At 40.7% G+C, this 17,220-nt stretch overlaps 1 protein-coding gene across 1 annotated transcript; it reads right to left on the reverse strand.

Annotated features, from left to right (window-relative positions):
- Positions 1 to 2,876: 2,876 nt before the first annotated feature.
- Positions 2,877 to 16,949, reverse strand: RAD21L1 (RAD21-like 1 (S. pombe)). The gene is made up of 13 exons (XM_009581303.1): positions 16,806 to 16,949; positions 15,085 to 15,214; positions 13,643 to 13,742; positions 12,053 to 12,159; positions 11,473 to 11,658; positions 10,765 to 10,866; positions 9,697 to 9,810; positions 8,457 to 8,686; positions 7,009 to 7,111; positions 6,093 to 6,232; positions 5,290 to 5,379; positions 4,520 to 4,597; positions 2,877 to 3,065 (listed from the first exon to the last, which is right to left on the reverse strand). The coding sequence occupies exons 1-13, from the start codon at positions 16,947 to 16,949 to the stop codon at positions 2,877 to 2,879; spliced, it is 1,713 nt and encodes a 570-aa protein (XP_009579598.1).
- Positions 16,950 to 17,220: the final 271 nt, after the last annotated feature.

Here is a 17,220-nt window from a genome sequence, read left to right on the forward strand (position 1 = left end):
TAATTAATGACGCACTTCCATAAAGTAAAATAAATAAATAAAAGAAAATCTTTGCCTCATTTAAACACCTATGGGTCAGCCCGGCGGCAGCGAGACCGCCGGCTCCGGGGCTGGGGTTGAAGAGCAGCCAGCATCGGCACAACCGCCCTGCTGCACCGGGCCCGCGTTCGGAGGGGGTTGTGTCGCGCCCTTGCCGCTCGCTCGGTGGGAAATCATGCTGGTAATCACTGGCACGGCGTGTCTCATCTCTCCAGCACAGTCTGGTTACTCATGGTACTACCTACACGTTTCCTTCTGTAGCTATTGAGCTTAACCTTTCCTAATTACTTAATGAGCAAACTGTGAGGGCGAGGCTGCTCGGCGCTTACTGGGACCCACCGAGCGACTGACTGCGGCCCATGTGGCAAGCAGCGGGGCTTCGGCTCCGTCTCTGCTCTGGTGACCACAGCCGGGAGCACCCGAGGTTGGCTGCACACACCCCTCCAGAGACTGGGAGAATGGCGAGATGCACATATACATATACCTACGTTACCTATATACACGTAACATCCTATACGTATGCATGCATACACAGACTTACGGAGGGAAACTGTTCACATGTCGGCCAGGTCGGAGCACAACCTGCTCCTAGTTTGGGTCTGGAGCCGAGTCCAACAGCTGCGCACGGCTGGTTGAGATCAAACCCCGCGCACAGGGACGCGGAGCTCGCTGCCCGCCAGCGCGTTGTGGCGTTGTGTTTCCCCTCGGTAACTCCCCGCGGTTATGTCGGCGTTCTGACAAACCTGTTTTGTAAATATGCACGAGTCTTTCTTCCAGGACTATTTCCTGCAAGATTTGTACCTCATGTATCCCAATACACAGACTCTTTTCAACGTATACATATCCTGCCTCTCATTTATTCCTGCCTGCCTCCTGCTCGCCTCCAGCCTCCTTTTGTTTCCCTCTTTCCTGGTGAATCCAACGCAGAGCCTCTCTTCTTGAAAGGAAAATTAATGAGTTGTTGCATCTGCTGCCACTGGAGCTGCTCTTGCCATGTGGCAGTGGCAGACGGGGCGCAGGCAGCAGCTCTGGTGCGAGATGCAGAGTCATTTTGGTGGCTTTTAGGGGAGAAAAATGGTTTCTCCTTCCCTCCCCAGCCTGCAGTGTTCCGTTTGCCAGGATGCGTGCCATGGCGCTCCGACTTACGGAGCCGGGGGCTCGCCGGGACACGCGCCGTGCTGGGTGGGATTCAGTCTGCTGCAGGGAATGAGGGAGAGGTTTTCACTCCTCCTCCTGCCACAGGCTCGTTCCCAAGACGCCAAGTGTGAGATTCGGAGAACCAAACCCTCTCCTCACCCCGGGTCGGGGCTCCTGAACAAAACTGCCAGGCCTGGCCCCCAGGAGGGGAGGGAAACAAGCCGCCCTCGATTACAGTCTTGGCCTGGGCTACGCGTGGAGAACGTCGCTCCTGTTCGCATCAGAAAAGGAAAACTGTTTCTTTCGCTGGAAAGGTTTTTACCAAACAGGGTCACTTTTCCCTCCCTTACACCCAAAAGCATAACGCCTCGGAGAACCGTGGCAAACGCTTCCAATTGCTTGTTTCATCAAATATTCCTACATGGAAAAAAGAAAACCAAGTGAAACAACCCCCGCAACCAGCCAGCCCAAACCCCAACCCCAGCCCAGCCCGTCCCGCCCAGCGCAGGGTCTTCCGCCATTTTAAAGCCTTTTTACTCCTCTGAACAGACCCCTCGAAATCAATTCCTCATCTTCCCTAAACCCTGCACACACGAGTAAATCAACGCATGAGAGGAACAGCACGCAGGGGTGTAACTGAGGTGAGCGAACATCTGGAAACCCAGGATGGCAATATCACCTATCCTTTCAAATTTTAAGAAAAATCACTGAAAACACTGAGTCTGAGAAGGCGAACCCAAAGGACAGCTTAGGCGGCTGCCAGTTTTGATCCTTCAGAACAAACGCCACGAGCTAAGGAAACATCTTCTTGTGATTTTTATTGATTTCCTATCAAGAGAGGTCAGCATACCCGCAGCACTGTAACACTGGAGTGCTGAAGGCACGCAACCATCCCATGTGTCGCAGGTTTGATGCAACTGAAAAACACTATCTTTACAAAATGACAGTAAAAGTGTTAAAACTTACCCTAAATTAGATAAAAATACAAAGAACCAGTAATATTTCAGTTTAACATCCATTTTTAAATAGGTCTACACATAAATAAAATGTTAGTCTTCAGGTAAACATGCTCCATGAAATCTAAAATTGCAGGATTTCTACGGAATAGGATTTCTTCCTGAAGCTTACGTGGCTCTTCTAGGGATAGCGTAACTTCTCTCTGCCCGAACACACAAAAACGATGCTGGAGACAGTAGCTTCCTAGACCTTAAAATATCAAATAATGAACATTCTTTGAAAGGAATAATTTCAAATAGACTGAATTTTTCGATAGATAGCTTAAAAGACTTCTCTTACTGATGGTGTTAGATCATTAACACACACAAGCCCCATTAAAAATAATTTAACCTCCAAAGCTGGTCTCCAAAAAAGGTTTTTAAGGACTTTCATAAAATCCCTCACAATGTAAATCTCTGATGTATTTTAGCTATATTTTATTAACAGAATAAGCAACTGCTTATTATATAACCATACGTATTAAAAATTAACACACTAGTGAACACCTGGGTAACCAATACCGAAGCAGCACACCTGCACAAGCCAGTTACTTGGCCAGCTTCGAGAGGTGGTATCACGGAAAAAGAGCTCTGCTCAGTTACCATGGTTTGACAAGACTTTCAATCATTTTTCCAGGAAATATATTTGCTGAAAAATTTAGAATAAGATTTATTTTCATTAGCTTATCCAAATACTACATGATTTCAGTGGGTGTTGAACGTTGGGCCGAGGGTGGCTGTAATGTCAGCAAAGGGAGCACTCTGACTAAGCTCAATAACCGACTGCTTCTTTAGAACAAGAAAGATGTAAAACTTGGCTGCAGCTTCTTTCCGGTTGTTTTTCCGACAGAGCTCCCATAAACTGAAAGAACGCACGCCTGATCTCTTCAGGTGCTGCAGAAGGGACAAGAAAATCAGTCAGGTCAGCTTCACTGCCAGTAAAACCAGACGCCATCATGTCTGAACTGAAGAGTGCTGCTCGGAGTTAATATTTTCTGCTTGAACGCCTTGAATAGGATCTTATCTTGGCATTTGCATTTATATAAGTGGCTCTTAACATTTTATTGCCATAATATTGCTAGCACCTACATATGTTATTAAAATCTACATATGCCCGCAGTGAATTCAATGCAACTCTACTGAGGTATGCGATGAAGCACATCTATAATGGTTTTTATGATTCAAAACAATAAGAATCATTGCGTTCCGTGTTCTTTGGATACAGAGTACCAGCTATATCGTAGGCAATCTCAGCCACAGCTAACTGAGTGTTATTATTGCTTGTTTTTGAATGGCTACACTTATATGTAAGTATTTATTTATGGGCGTTGCACAGAACCTTTGAAATACGTTCACATAAAATAATTAAAAGAAAAAACCAACAACCAAGAAGGCCGTGAAGTCAAACTCCAGCACTAGGGAAGAGCTAAGCTTGGACCAAAGTTTGGTGTGTTTTGCGGACAAAACCCGCTCCCCACGCCCTCTCGCCCTCTTGCTCAGATTTCTCCATCGCTTTCCTCCATGTTCAGCCACGTGGCACACTGGATTAGAGAACTGACCTGAAGAAAAATAACTTTTTTGCTGTGTTTTTTCTACCCACCCCCAACCAGACGAATGCTGAAACACCGAAACGCTCGTCCAGGCAAAAAGGAAGAGAAAGCACTGAGGCATTAGGCCAAGAGTTTGGACATTCAGCATCAGGGCAGCCTGTGCTGGCTCCTGTTACAGTCCTGTCGATACGGCATATGATATCATACGTTACAGCTTCACCAGTTTTACAAGGATTTCTGCAAGAAAAGCAGAATAAGCCATCCTGATGCAAAGGCTACGCACTCTGCTAAATTTCAAGCACCTCGAAAGCACTGGGGCATTAAAACCTCTTAAAGAAGGTGTGACCAGCTTTCTTCTTAACATAACCCTCACTCATTTCCCTAGCCTTCATCTCAGAAGCAGCTCAAGCAGATGAATAGCCCAATGATGGCACCCTGCAGTGCTCAGCCGAGATCTGGCAACCTGTAAGCAGCTGGGAGTTGGGTTTTGTAGAGATACTCCAGAGCATACTCATAGAAGGAAGAGAGCAAGGGCTTAGCGTTACAGCAAACACTGCCGTGGAAGCAAACGTTCAGAAAATTCTAGCAATTCCAGCAGCTGTGGGAGAGGGCACTCAGAATCCTGGTTTCCTACATAAATACCCAGTAAAACACAGTTATATGCTGCATGTGAGAGGCAGCAATATGATCAGCAGTATAAGTAGGAGATTTTCCGACATGGTCCAACTGAAATCAACACCTGGTTTTGGCACCTAATTACAAAATCCAGTACAAAATCCAGTACCAAAATACTGGTACCTGTAAAGTTTTTAGTAACTGAAGAGTTCTTTTGCTCCATCTTATTTCTTCACTGTCTTTCCCGTTCCTTGTTAGCTCCTTGAGAGGAAATAGAACAGAAGGTTAGACAGCATGTGTAAAAAGTCACACACCATGATGATAAAAAGGACAAAAGTGCTAGCCTAATAGAAAATCCAACTGGAGCTAGGCACTCTGATGGATGTACTCGGGATATCTGGGACCTCTGACACCTCTGCGGTCATACTAGGCTTTGTGAAGCAGAGAAAGGAATGCTAACTACGTTCTTTCTGCTACAAAGAGACAGATCAAGTGCAACACCATGTTCGGTACTATGAAAGTGGTCCCAGCGAGCCTTGGGGAGGCAGCTTCACAACACGATACTGTTCTGCGCGACTGTGATTCTGACAGTATTTGTACTGGTCAGGGGCCAAAAAGGATGTTCAAACATTTGGCTTTGGATTTTGGGCTTAACCTCCGAAGTCGACAGGAGAAGACTGCCCTTGTTTCAGAGCGTCTGAGTATCTTCATAGCCAGTAAGTTCAGAAACTGTTTCCTTCTTACAGGAAGCACAATCTCTTAGAATACGCATATCCCTGATTATCAAGCTATTAAAGTTTTTGACTGGCAAAATATGTACTAAAGATGATGTTAGTACACAAAAAGTCACTGTAAGTTCATGATGCCATCACTTTTTTTTTTTTAGTATTTCTGAGAAAGAACACAGTTCTGTTCTGAAATAAGCCAGAGTTGTCAGCTTCGAGTACACGTACATTTGTTAACTCAGCTTGCTGTATTTCAGCTTCTTGGCCCAGTGAATTGTTCGCCAGTGAGGAGCTCTCAGAGAAAGCCATTCCATCCTGCTGTTAGGACAGAAAGAACGATCAATAAACATTACAATTTATGCATACAATGTAATTCTCAATTACATAATACTGCTCAAATAATTAATCATAATAAATGTTTTCCAAAAATGATTTCATAGTTGCTATTTCTACCATGCCTTTTCTCACATAGGAAAGGACCTTGCTGTAGTATTTATCCTACAGCTGGATCTACACATATGGGCTCAGTTCAGGCACAGACCCTACATTTTCCGCTGCCGATAGGTCCAATTTTGTCATTCTTTTTCAACTTTAATGAGCCTCATATTCTCTAAAGAATGCCCTTTCACCTTAGCCTAAATAAAGATGGCAGAAATAGATAATTTGTTATTGCTTAGGTATTTCCTCAATATGAGACAAAAAAGATAAGTTTTATCCTTTAGAAAGATGATTCTATTTATCTCCTTGGTACAAAGAGGCTGTATTTCATATTAAGGTTTCATTTATACATAGTGATTAGACTGTAATCTATACTGATTAATAGACATTTTAATTAATCATTCATTCATTGTGAGAGTCTACCAGAGTGCTTATAAATAAATTTGACACAAGCTACTTAATGCTATATCGGCTGTCTCTAGCATCCTTTTCAAACGTATTAGTAATTTCTTAACATGTTTTAAATGGAACCCTAGCATAAAATGAAACCAATAAATACATTTAGGTCTCTAAAATTTATGGAAACTGCTCACTATAGTTTCACCACAGTTATCATCAGTTTCATTTCTGTTATTCTGTGATGTCAACATAAACGAATCATTTCTAATTTTTCTCTCAGTCTCTGAATGAGCTGACTCCTGCAGGTAACTTGGCTCTTCTACTATCAGCATCTCTGTATTAATAAAAAAACAAGGTTTAAGAGGAAATTACCGTGAATCGCTGCCCTTAAAAAAAAATTGTAAAACAAAAATCACACCCTAGCTAGCAATCTTTGAGAGTAAGAGCCAGAATTAGTAAATACAGAATAAATATCATTCCCAATAGGACCACAAAAGAACAACCTTTCAAGAGAGTTTTTCCTTTTCTAAAATTTGACCATAATGGACTTGCAGGAGGTGGTTTTGTTGATTAACTTCTGCGGCAGCCATACAGATTATATTTTTAGCAGAGCAAAGGAGTGAAAGCAGATGCATCACCTTCACAAGAGATCTACAATGGAACATTTCTTCTTGCTTGATATTAACCAAAACACAATCTTCAAGATACAAGTAGAAGTTATTTACATGAATTTTGAAATTTGGAAAGCAGTTTGATTAAGCTGAGAATAAGTGGGAAGTTGTTTGTTTGTTTTTTTTTTTAATTTGCAGTTTGGTAGACAATTAGAGAACCCACATGTGAAACCAAAAATACCTCCTTATGCCACAACGAAGAAAAAGACTTGCATTTAATTTCTGATATAAGGAACAAAAGAACAGCAAAGTACTTATAAAAACAAAACCCCTTTTTTGTTTTAATAATTAACAGCAAATTTCCTTAACATTTAACTTTTTTGGCCTTTGATTTGTAGAATATTGCACACAAACACCGGGCATGTGTCTCTCAAACTTTATATAAAATAGAAAATATTTTCTAACAGCTAATTCTGCAACAACAGAATTAAAATATTACCTGTGGTATCTTGCTCTCTTCTTGTTTCTTCAATTTCAGACTCCCTCTGTATTCTATTTCTTCTCATCTTAAATCCGTGACTCTTGAAGCATTTTGCAAACAACTGAAAACGATTGTTTTTATTTGTTTGCTTTCAGAATATAATGTTAGATTATTTGCAAACATCAACACAAAGGTATGAATATGAGCTGCATATTAATTACTGCAACCTAGAATTTAGAGATTTGAATTAGGTCATTCTGAAAACCTGCAATTTTTTTAAAAAGTAATTTCCTCTGCAGCTTAAACTTTGGCATTGAACTCCACGAAGAAATGCCTTAGGAACAGCTTGGATCGTTTTTCCTTGAAGCCAGCCAGTAAGGAGGGATGAAAGAAAAAAAAAATGTCTGCAGTTATCTGTGTGTGGATTTCTCTCCCCCCGTACTGGTGTGTGAGTGTTTTTCACCCTCATAAAGAACAAGTTGTAATTCTGCACCTCGACTGTAAGTGGTGAGGCTGTGCTGCTGTAAGGAACCTGCAGAGCTGTTTTTGCCTGCAGACTCTCCCTCCCAGATTTCTCCAAGCGACACAACAGAAGAAACGGTGCAATAAGCATAAGGTGCTGCACATAGTTTACACCGTATCTTTCTGTATCACCTTGTGTACACGTTGATGTCTTCTTTATCTTACCACCAGCTCTAAACTCACAGCTTCTTTGAATGATCTGTCAGATACTACCTGGGGACAGGAGAGGCTTTGATAAGATCCTATTTCCATGAAACAAGTCTTTCTTGTGCAAAAAGAGCAGTCAGGTCCACAGCCACAGGAAAGGGTGGTCTGGCCCAGCCTTCTAGCCAAAGTGACAGAGTGATCAGGAACCTCTTGGTCCTCTGAAAGGCAAGTCCCTGACTGCTGTCCAGCTGGAAGCTTAATCTCCAGTTGGGAAAGTACAAAAGAAATTGCCATACCATCTTTCCAAAGCCATTAACAATATTATAATAATAATAATGTTTAAGCCCGATGTGTCTTTAAAGTAAATGTAGAAGAAAGATGTGGTCTCATATTGATTACAGAGCAGAAACAAAACAGAAAATAATAAAACAAAGTAGAAACCAGAAAAGAAATTGACAGAAATCTAAGAAGTCGTGTATTACTGTACAATCAGTCAGGTGCCAGTATGTGAAATGAAACATCAGCTCTCAAGTTTGTCATTTTTCACTTGTTGTTGGAGCGCTGGAGATTAAAGCCATGAGCTCTACAGGTGGTCTTTCTGATGAAGCAATTGGTGGTGAGTGTGCAAATAATCATCAGGTGTCCAACTGAACTGTACTGCAAAACAATACTTTCAACGATGCTATACACCTGCAGCTTTCTAGGAGTTCACATAAAACCAAGTCTACAAAATCTCTCACAGTTAGATCCTAGATGTGCAAAAGTCCCATAAAAACCCTCAAGGAACTGATCTTTACCATTTGCAGCTCAGCATGAACCACAGGCTGTGTAGTGTGGGACAGGAGTTTATCCACGCCTCCTGATTTTTTCCACATCATTGTTTTTTTTGTTGGGGGTGCAAGGTCTAACGTCGCAAGGATGTCCATGCAGTTGTTAAGTTGGTTGTATATAGCGTTGCAGCTGAGCTCCTTGTCTACATCCACAAGCAACTTCCTCTTTCTTTTCTTTTTTTTCCTCTGGGTGACAGCTAAATAGAGCAAGTATTTAAAAAAAAAAGTCTAATAAGGTCTATTCACAGAACACTTAAGCACAAAAAAAAGCACTGTGAATCAAACGGACAGGCTGCTGACTTCCTGAAACACCACACAGACTTGAAAATCAAAGTACAAGTGCATGGGCCATTTCTCCAAAAGTTCTCATAAAGTATACTCTTTGTGTTCTTGTACAGGAAATTCACGTCTGTTTAATTACGGAAGACATATGACTATTGTACTAAAGAACCGGGAACATGAGGACTTAATGAGAACACATGATATACCAACAAGACTGAATAAGCTATCTTTAATCCATCAGGAAGTTAATTGTTCCAAGAATTGCTGATGTACTCAACAGGTTTCATTACCTCGTAATTAATATCTGTATTTGTCAGTTTAATCCTTTAGCAATTTAATTAAGATGTACGTAGTAAACACAAGAGAAAGACACAGATTGGTTATATAGCCATAACTTCCTGAATAGTGTTTTGGCAGGCTGGAAAACTCCAGTATTCTAAATATTAGTGTCAACATGAACTTGTTTATTTGCTAACAGCCACCAACATGATAGGTGACATTTAGATTTACTCACAGAAGAAATGAAACATTTTTCTTTTTGGATCTTATTAAAGTTAAAAGTTCACAAAACAAAATTTTACAAAGGCCTGAAAGTTTTAAGATAGATGCGTCACTAGCAATAAAAGTTCTTCAGCTGAAACTTCAGTAACACTCGTGAATAGGCTGGGCTTGCACTGCCAGCAGAACTGCAGAGCAACAAAACTTGATTTGGTACGTGAAAGAAACTGTAAGCAGAGATTTGGGCTGATTAGATGAATAACCTGATACTGGTTTTGTATAATAGTTACCATAAAATAGAACTCTGACAGCAGGAGCAAGTGAAATCTAAAGTGGGAATAATCTGGTTTGCAAACATTTTCACTAACAAGAAGAAAACCAAACCTAGTAACGCAAACATTCTGCAAGAAACTGGTGAAGGTCTGACCTGTATCATCAACTGGCTCAAGCACAAATCCGTCTTCTTCTTTCAAGAAAAGTATTGTTTCATTCATTAGATTACTGACTGTCTTAATGGTGGTGTCTATGCAGTTGGACTCAACTATAAGAAAACCCCACAAACAACCCAAATAAAAAAAAGTTTATAAGATGGAATAATTTCTCAATCTCATGACACAGAATGATATCAGACAAAAAAGATCAGAATTAGAAAACTATGATTTTGTCTATAATCTCACAATCACTTTAACCAGTAATAACTGGCACTGCTGCTGCTGCTCATATTCTGCACTGCACGCTTTCCGTTGCTGACCCCAGAACCTGTACGACCGGGTGGTGGAACAGTCTGAAGAACTGATCTGGAGGAAAACCCACCTGAGGAAAAGTGTTGAGGGGGAAAAGTGTTTCGTTTCAATACGTATCTGATTCTAGTTCCAGGCAACTGCATGGCAGTGTGGACATTTCTGTCAACATAAAAGGAACAGGTAGTACCAGGACTAGTGCAAGGAGCAGCAAGTGCCACGGTTTCCCTTTAAAGCTGTTCCAGATTACTCAGTTTTGAAGTAACAGTGTGATGGGGGTATAAGGGTTTAAGATATTAAAAAAATTCCAGAAACGCTTTTCAAAAATTAATGTCATCGATATCAAACCAAAAGAAGACTAACACCACCTTTATGAACGACTAAAGTGTCATTTGTCACTGAAATATGAAGCCAGAAATACTCATAGGTAAAGTTCAAAGTTACAGCATATCCGTTCAGTTTCCTCAAAAAAAGTGGTATCATACTGTCTAAGCAGCAGGGTGGATCCACAGCGTATCCAACAGGAGGTCATATAAAAGTGTTTCTAAGCAATGTCAAGTTACAAATCTGGAATCCCCAGGTCAAATGAAATTATACCTAAAATGGTGGGTGAAGCATATTAGAAAAAAACAAAAGTAATGAACAAAGGAAAGAGGCACAGGATATTACACAAAGCTGAATGTGAGTAACTTCAGGCATTAATACAGGAACAGAGGGTACGTGTGAGTAACACAGAGCAGACACTGCAAACTCACTGGCTGTGCTATCCTCTGGCAGATCTTGTGACAAAGGATGTTCTTCCTCCATATCAAGAGTCTCTTTATCTAGGCCATTTTGCTCATCCCTCAACAGGATTTCTTAAATACAAAATGCATAGTTTTAATCATTCTAAGCCTTAGAAGTCATGAAATAGCCTGATACAGCCTAATGTTACTTATTTAAGGTTAATTCTGTGCAAACAAACAAAGCTCAGCTTCCACAGATGGCTGTCAATGATACGTCTGCCTTCAACAGTACAAAAAGCAGAACATTAGTCTTAATTTTGAGACTTCCACCTTTTCTTTGAAAAGTATGATACTGGTATTGTTTAAAATCTATAAAGGTTTACGTAAATATTCTAAATCGTAAAGATATAGAAGCTACTTTGTTGCCTTTGTTATTACAACAATAAGGGTATTTCAGTATTTCACCTTGGAAAATATAAATTAAATTGGTAAACATTAAGTATAAATTGAATGCCTTTAATTCTAAAAAACTGAAATACCTTCTTTAATACAATTTTACTTGGCAATGTCTAAGTGATCATAGATTTAGTGACAAGTAGAAAAAAATGAAGTATGAAAACAACAAAAAATAGAATTTGTGTTTGAAAACAATCACTTTCATGCTGTTTTGTTTGTTTTCCTGTAAGAATAAGAATATTTGGAATGAAAGTCATTCTGTCTATCTGCAGTAAACCCTACCAATCATATCGGCAGCATCCTCCTCATCTCCAAAACAGTCGTGCTCAAAACAGTAAGTATCTTCATGCAGTGCAGACTTGCCTCCATTCACGCTCGCAGAGTTGTGATCAGCCACAAGGCTGTTACTGCTCATTAAGATGCTGCCGTCAAAGAAGCTCTGTTTTCTTAGTGCATCTGGTTCTTCATCTGAATAAAGACAGAATTTCTGATGCTTCATCTGCATTAATTTTTGAAATACATATTTATTTGTTTCCTAATTTTTCAAATAATTTTTAAAAGGTTGTAAGATATCCCATACCTCAAATGGAATAAACAATAAACAATTTTAGCTAATTCAGTAAAAAGCAAAAAATGTTGGGTTTTATTCTCCGTCTCCGATATCATATTATATTACTTAGGCAGAGTACTTGCACAAAAAATTAAGCATGAGATGGTATGACAGGCCAATCAGCACAAGCATGAAACAAATGCACTTTTAATAATAGCTTTTTCACATGTGGAAAGGACTCAAACTGTACAAAATTTTGCATAAAACACACTTTTCCTTATGGAATATTTCTAATTTCTCAACTTCTCTCACCAAAGTTTCTATCACAGAGAAGTATATTGCTTTCGTAATCCTCTGTAAGTGTGATGTCTTCAGCTCTGCTCTGATTCAAGGTAAAATGTTCAGCAACATCAATGGCACTGATGAAAAAAACATTATACAAAATATAGGGTGAACTGAAACCCATTGACCATTTAGCTGGAATGTGAAAACTTGTTTCTAAACAGTCTTCAATCCTTTTATCATAAAACCCCCAAAGATAGCTTCTGTTTTCTATGGCATTGAAAGCACCCCAGCTGATCCTCACTTCTGTGGAGAGAGAACAACTGTTTCCCAAAGCTATTTGCATTCAAGCTATTTAAGGTTTTATTGATAAAATTCACTGCTTTTAATTTCCTCTAAAAGCTAAAAATAAGCATATGGAAAACAGGTGCTGTATGTTTTTTAAAATTGATACCTCTAAGCAAGTAGGCAGCTGCCTTCTTTGCTAGCCAAAGTTTCTATGCAATCTCCAACGTACAGCGAAGACTCACTCTGCAATAGCCGTAACAGGACATAGCCAGGGAGAGGTCCACGAGGAGGGGAAAGCATTTAGCTAACTGCACTTTGAAATGCTCCCCGTGCCTGGAAGTCCATGAACAAATGATCCAGGTGTATACTCAGCAAGCCATCCCCCAAGAAACAGCAGACATAAGGACAAGGGAAGCACCCATCCTCCTCTCCATATTTCATATTTCTCTGCTCTCTTCTGCCAGTAAACTTCAGCTTGTGTGAGTTTGTTCCCGTCCAAGCCCTGCTATCTACCCGACACTTGTCACACAGAAAGCACATCTAATTAGTGTAATACCATCATCTGTAAATCAAACCACAGGGACTCTTTGGGTAGGCAGAAAAGGCACACTTTACAGAGTTAGCACACTGAGGTGCTTGGATAAATAGTAGTACATCACAGCTGTGCTTAAAAAATACTAAACACAGACCCCAGCAAAGTGTATTTATAACGAGGTACAGAGGAGACCTCAGTGGAAATCTGTCACCCTGGACCTTTGGGGGCATCAGAGCCATCAGAAACATGTCTTGGCCTCCTGCTTTTTATCAGTTTTTCTACATTAATGCTGGCTTGTGTCAGAAAAGCCAAAGAAATATACTGGCTTTTCATTGGGAGCCAAGCTGACTACTGGTGATTAAAGAGCAGTGGAGCAGAAATTAAATGCAGTTACACAATGGAACAGTACAACACTGCGAGGTTACTAGCCAGAGCTAGTAACAGGATTTATACTAACTTTTCTATCTTACAACAGGATTTATACTAACTTCTCTATCTTCTCTTGAGGTCAGTAAGTTGTTTGCAGGCTTCACTCAGACAATTTAAAATTAGAAAATCCTGAAGTCTAAGTTCAACACATTATTTCATTGTAAAGGTCTGTTGACTAAACAGACTTTGAGGAACTCTACAAAAGCACAATTCCTGTGACTGTAGCCTTGTAAAGCTGACTCAGAATTTAGGAAAATTCAGTTATCAAATCAAAACAATTCCATCTGAGTCTTGATCAGATAACAGCAAAGATATCTTTTACTTCTGAAAACACTAAAATAATGAATAAAAACTAGGGAAGCATTTACTTTAAATCAGGTAGAGGTGTTTCAAAATCATGAAATTCTTCAGGTAGTGTAATGGACTGATAAGTAGCCTCAAAGTTCTCTTCTGGAAGGTCAACAAGTCCTAAAAGAAACAGACAACATAACAAAACAAGTATCAATAAAATAGAAGTAATGTTCTCCCAAGTACGTATAAGAAGACTATAAACTTGTTGGGAAGGTCTGCTGCCATTCTAAATAATAGAAAGGTAAAGCTTAGGCACTTGTCAAGAGGACTCCGAAGTGGAATTAAAATCCTTAGTTTACATATACTTCAGAAGCCATATTTTTTTACAGAAGAGTCTGCTGCTACAGGACCTGAAATGCTGTAAATCCATTGGGTTTATGAACAGCTACTTTAAGTCCCTGAAAGATTCTCACAGGTGACATTTAGCCTAGAGTCTTTCACACCACTTCAAATGAATTATTGCATTTTCTTTTTCTCTACGGTGTCTGTATAATGCTATTCTCCAGCATCAAATAATTATGAAGTGAGACTGCAAATACTTGGTAATCAGAGAATCCTGGAACAATTCGGGTGAGAAGGGATTTCTGAAGGTCATCTAATCCAACCTGTTGCTCAAATCAGGGTTAATTTCTAAGTCAGATCACTTTTGACTATTTCTGCTGATGGAGATTCCACAGCATCCCTCCCTGGACAGCCTGTTTCAGCATTTTACCACTTCCACTGAGACTTCCACCACACACCCCCCTTATATCTATTTGGAGTCTCCCTTGCCACAGTTGTGATCGTTGTGTCTTGTTTTTGTGCCGTGCAGTCCTCTATAAGCTACTGTAGTATCTATTCAAAATATGTAGTACTGTGTACTTAAGTGTTTCTTCTAGAGACTTCCAAATGTTTACGAATATTAACTAACTAATCATGATCTTATCCTTGAGAATAACGTAGAGTAGATATTCACTGTTCTGCAAACAGACCAGGTCACAAAGCACATTAAGGCTGGCAATAGACGCTGGTGTCCTGTTCTTAGCCTTTTTTTAGACAACAGTGCCTCCCCATTTGGTGCCCAAGTACGACAAACGTACAGCCCGTTGGAAAAGGATCCAGGCATCTCTGCTCCCTTCTCGCTGGCTACATGGCTGGAGCTCAAAACACCGTCAGATCTGGCACTAACAAACTGTTAGACATGTTGTTGGTGTCATCAGAAATTAAAATTAATTATCTAGCAACAGAGGCTGAATTCAAGCTTCTTCTCATAAGACCACTTCAGATACTACTTCTTTTAAAGGAGTCAAAGGCCTGAAATGGCATTAAATTAAGCCAGACTACACGTCAGCAGTAGGCACCAATAAGTTCAATTTCCTTTGGAATCAATAACATGTATTTAACAGAAACATCCAAAATTAATTTTTAAAATGAGAGTTGTAAAGGACACGGATAGGAAAATGCAGAATTCTGTACATACCTGGGCGGAAGGCTGTCTTCATTTTTGTCAAAGCTTCACTACAGTCTGCCAAGAGGTACTTTGCTTTCCTGTGGTAAATCCGCACCACTCCTAGGAGTAAGTGTCCAGAGGTTCGCAGAGCTATTGTAAACTTTGATGATTTAAAAAAGTTGTTCAGGAGTTAGTATTTTTGGCAAAAACATTAAAATGAAAATATTACACAGCAGTAAGAGTTGTTCTAAAATACACCAGTACAGAGCTCTGTGAAATTCAGCAGGGCTTTGTACTGATATAGAGCATCGTGAACAGAAATGAATTTTCAGAGACATGAACTTCAAGTTGCTTCTGTTCCTAAACATTGCCATGCCGAAGTGTGAGTCCTGAACTCTTTACTTTACCTAAGCTCTTATTTTATCTAAAACACCTCAGCTGACTGCCAACGAACAGTGTAACACACCCTGAAACAGAAAGTAGCGCGCATATCCTAGTATTTGACGCTTTGGTTATTTGAGTAAGCAGACACCACACCTATGCCCTTATTTATGCAAATAAAGGTCATAACTATGCCTTCATTTACGCAAAGTCTTCGTGCACCAAGCACACTCAACGTGGTCACGCTGATGCTAGACAGGACAGCATGCAAGAGAAAGTAGAGGGTACTTAACTAGTACCTCTTGGAAAACACTACCAAATAATACCAAGATCATTTTAACATTATTAACCATAACCCATGCAAGACAGACAATTAAATTCGGGCTACCAAATATCAAGCAGGTATTTTCATGGAGAAAATTAAGAAATCTGCTTGCACCAGCTGAAAGCCTTGGATCTCCTGAGCCATCGATTAGTGACAGTGCAAAGCATCCCTCACTGTTCCCTTGGATGCGATTGCAACGGCGAGGCCAAGGACTGAATCACAGGTACTTGACTGCCTGCATCTGCGCTCGTTGGAGTCATACGTTATCTGTGATACAAAGAGGACTTCAGCTTCTGGGACTGTTCATACAGAGTTTCTCATAAGCACTATGTATGCTTAATTCTATATTTATTGGCTTATAATGGGGGACCTGGAAGAAGTCCACTGAAAGTGGAAGGATGGTTACAATATGTCAAAAGTTATTTATCATGAGATCAGCAAAAGTAATATCCTCAAATGGTCTGTGTACAATTTCACAGCCGTTTTCTTAGTCCCTTGACTTTGGGTAAGCAGCTGACTTTTCAATCTGTTTAAGACAATTTCCTCAAACACCAGCATTTCCCAAATTATGTTGAACAATACCCACAGCTGGTACTCAAAGTCTCCGAAGAAAGACCAGTGCTACCACTCCACACCGCACTGATGGGCTCCTGTTGCCTCACGAGCAGCTCAAACCCACGTACCGTGATCCCTTGGCCAGCGGTGCCCACAGAGCACTCCCTGGAGCTCTATCCGTGTGTAGAAAAATACATTTGAATATACTGTGGTAACATTTTCTTACACTGTACATAAATGTATGCCACAGATCTCCAGGAGTAAAATAGCAAGTAAAATATTTATATAACTGTCATTTAACGGGATGGAGCTTTTATCTGAGTGAGAACTGAATAAAATCAGAATAGAGGTTTACCTCACTCTGGTTTTGAAATAGCCACAAATTTGTCCTAACGTAAGTCTCCACGACGGAACAGTCCTGTTCCCTACGAAAGACGAACACCTCTACCCCAGAACGTACCAGAAGACACCTCATCATTTAATAGCGTACCTTTGGCGAGATGATCTTTTCAATGGTAGTCTCTAAATTGCACTCAAATATATGAGCTTTGGTGAGCTTCTTCTCCCAGTGGGCAGCAAGCCATATTTTGGCCAACGGCCCACGCTTGTTGATGAGCAAATGCATGTAGAACATGGCGCCTGGGCCGAGGCTCACAGGCCAGCCCTGCTGCCACCTCCCTGGGCTCTTCCCCTTCCAACGGGAGAGGGGTCCTGAGGCACGAAGCGGGAAGAGGGATTTAGAGGGACCTGAGGGGGTGGGGGGACCCAGCCAGGCGCTGAGGGGGATGAGAGGATTTAGCGGGACCCTGAGGGGACAGAGGACCCAGCTGGGCGCTGAGGGGACGGGGAGGGGGGGGATTTGGCGGGACCCTGAGGGGATGGGGGGATTTGGCGGGACCCTGAGG

Source organism: Fulmarus glacialis, unplaced genomic scaffold (genome assembly GCF_000690835.1).
Source record: "Fulmarus glacialis isolate BGI_N327 unplaced genomic scaffold, ASM69083v1 scaffold37747, whole genome shotgun sequence".
Lineage (NCBI taxonomy): Eukaryota > Metazoa > Chordata > Aves > Procellariiformes > Procellariidae > Fulmarus > Fulmarus glacialis.

What these genes read in the sequence shown, in the direction of transcription:
- RAD21L1 (XM_009581303.1), bottom strand. Translation starts at nt 16,949, where the DNA reads ATGTTCTACATGCATTTGCTCATCAACAAGCGTGGGCCGTTGGCCAAA. An exon ending in TGAGCCAGTTGATGATACAG is followed by an intron (nt 8,687 to 9,696) that starts GTCAGACCTTCA and finishes TGCTCTATTTAG; the next exon opens with CTGTCACCCAGAGGAAAAAA. An exon ending in AGCAAGCTGAGTTAACAAAT is followed by an intron (nt 4,598 to 5,289) that starts GTACGTGTACTC and finishes TTTCCTCTCAAG; the next exon opens with GAGCTAACAAGGAACGGGAA.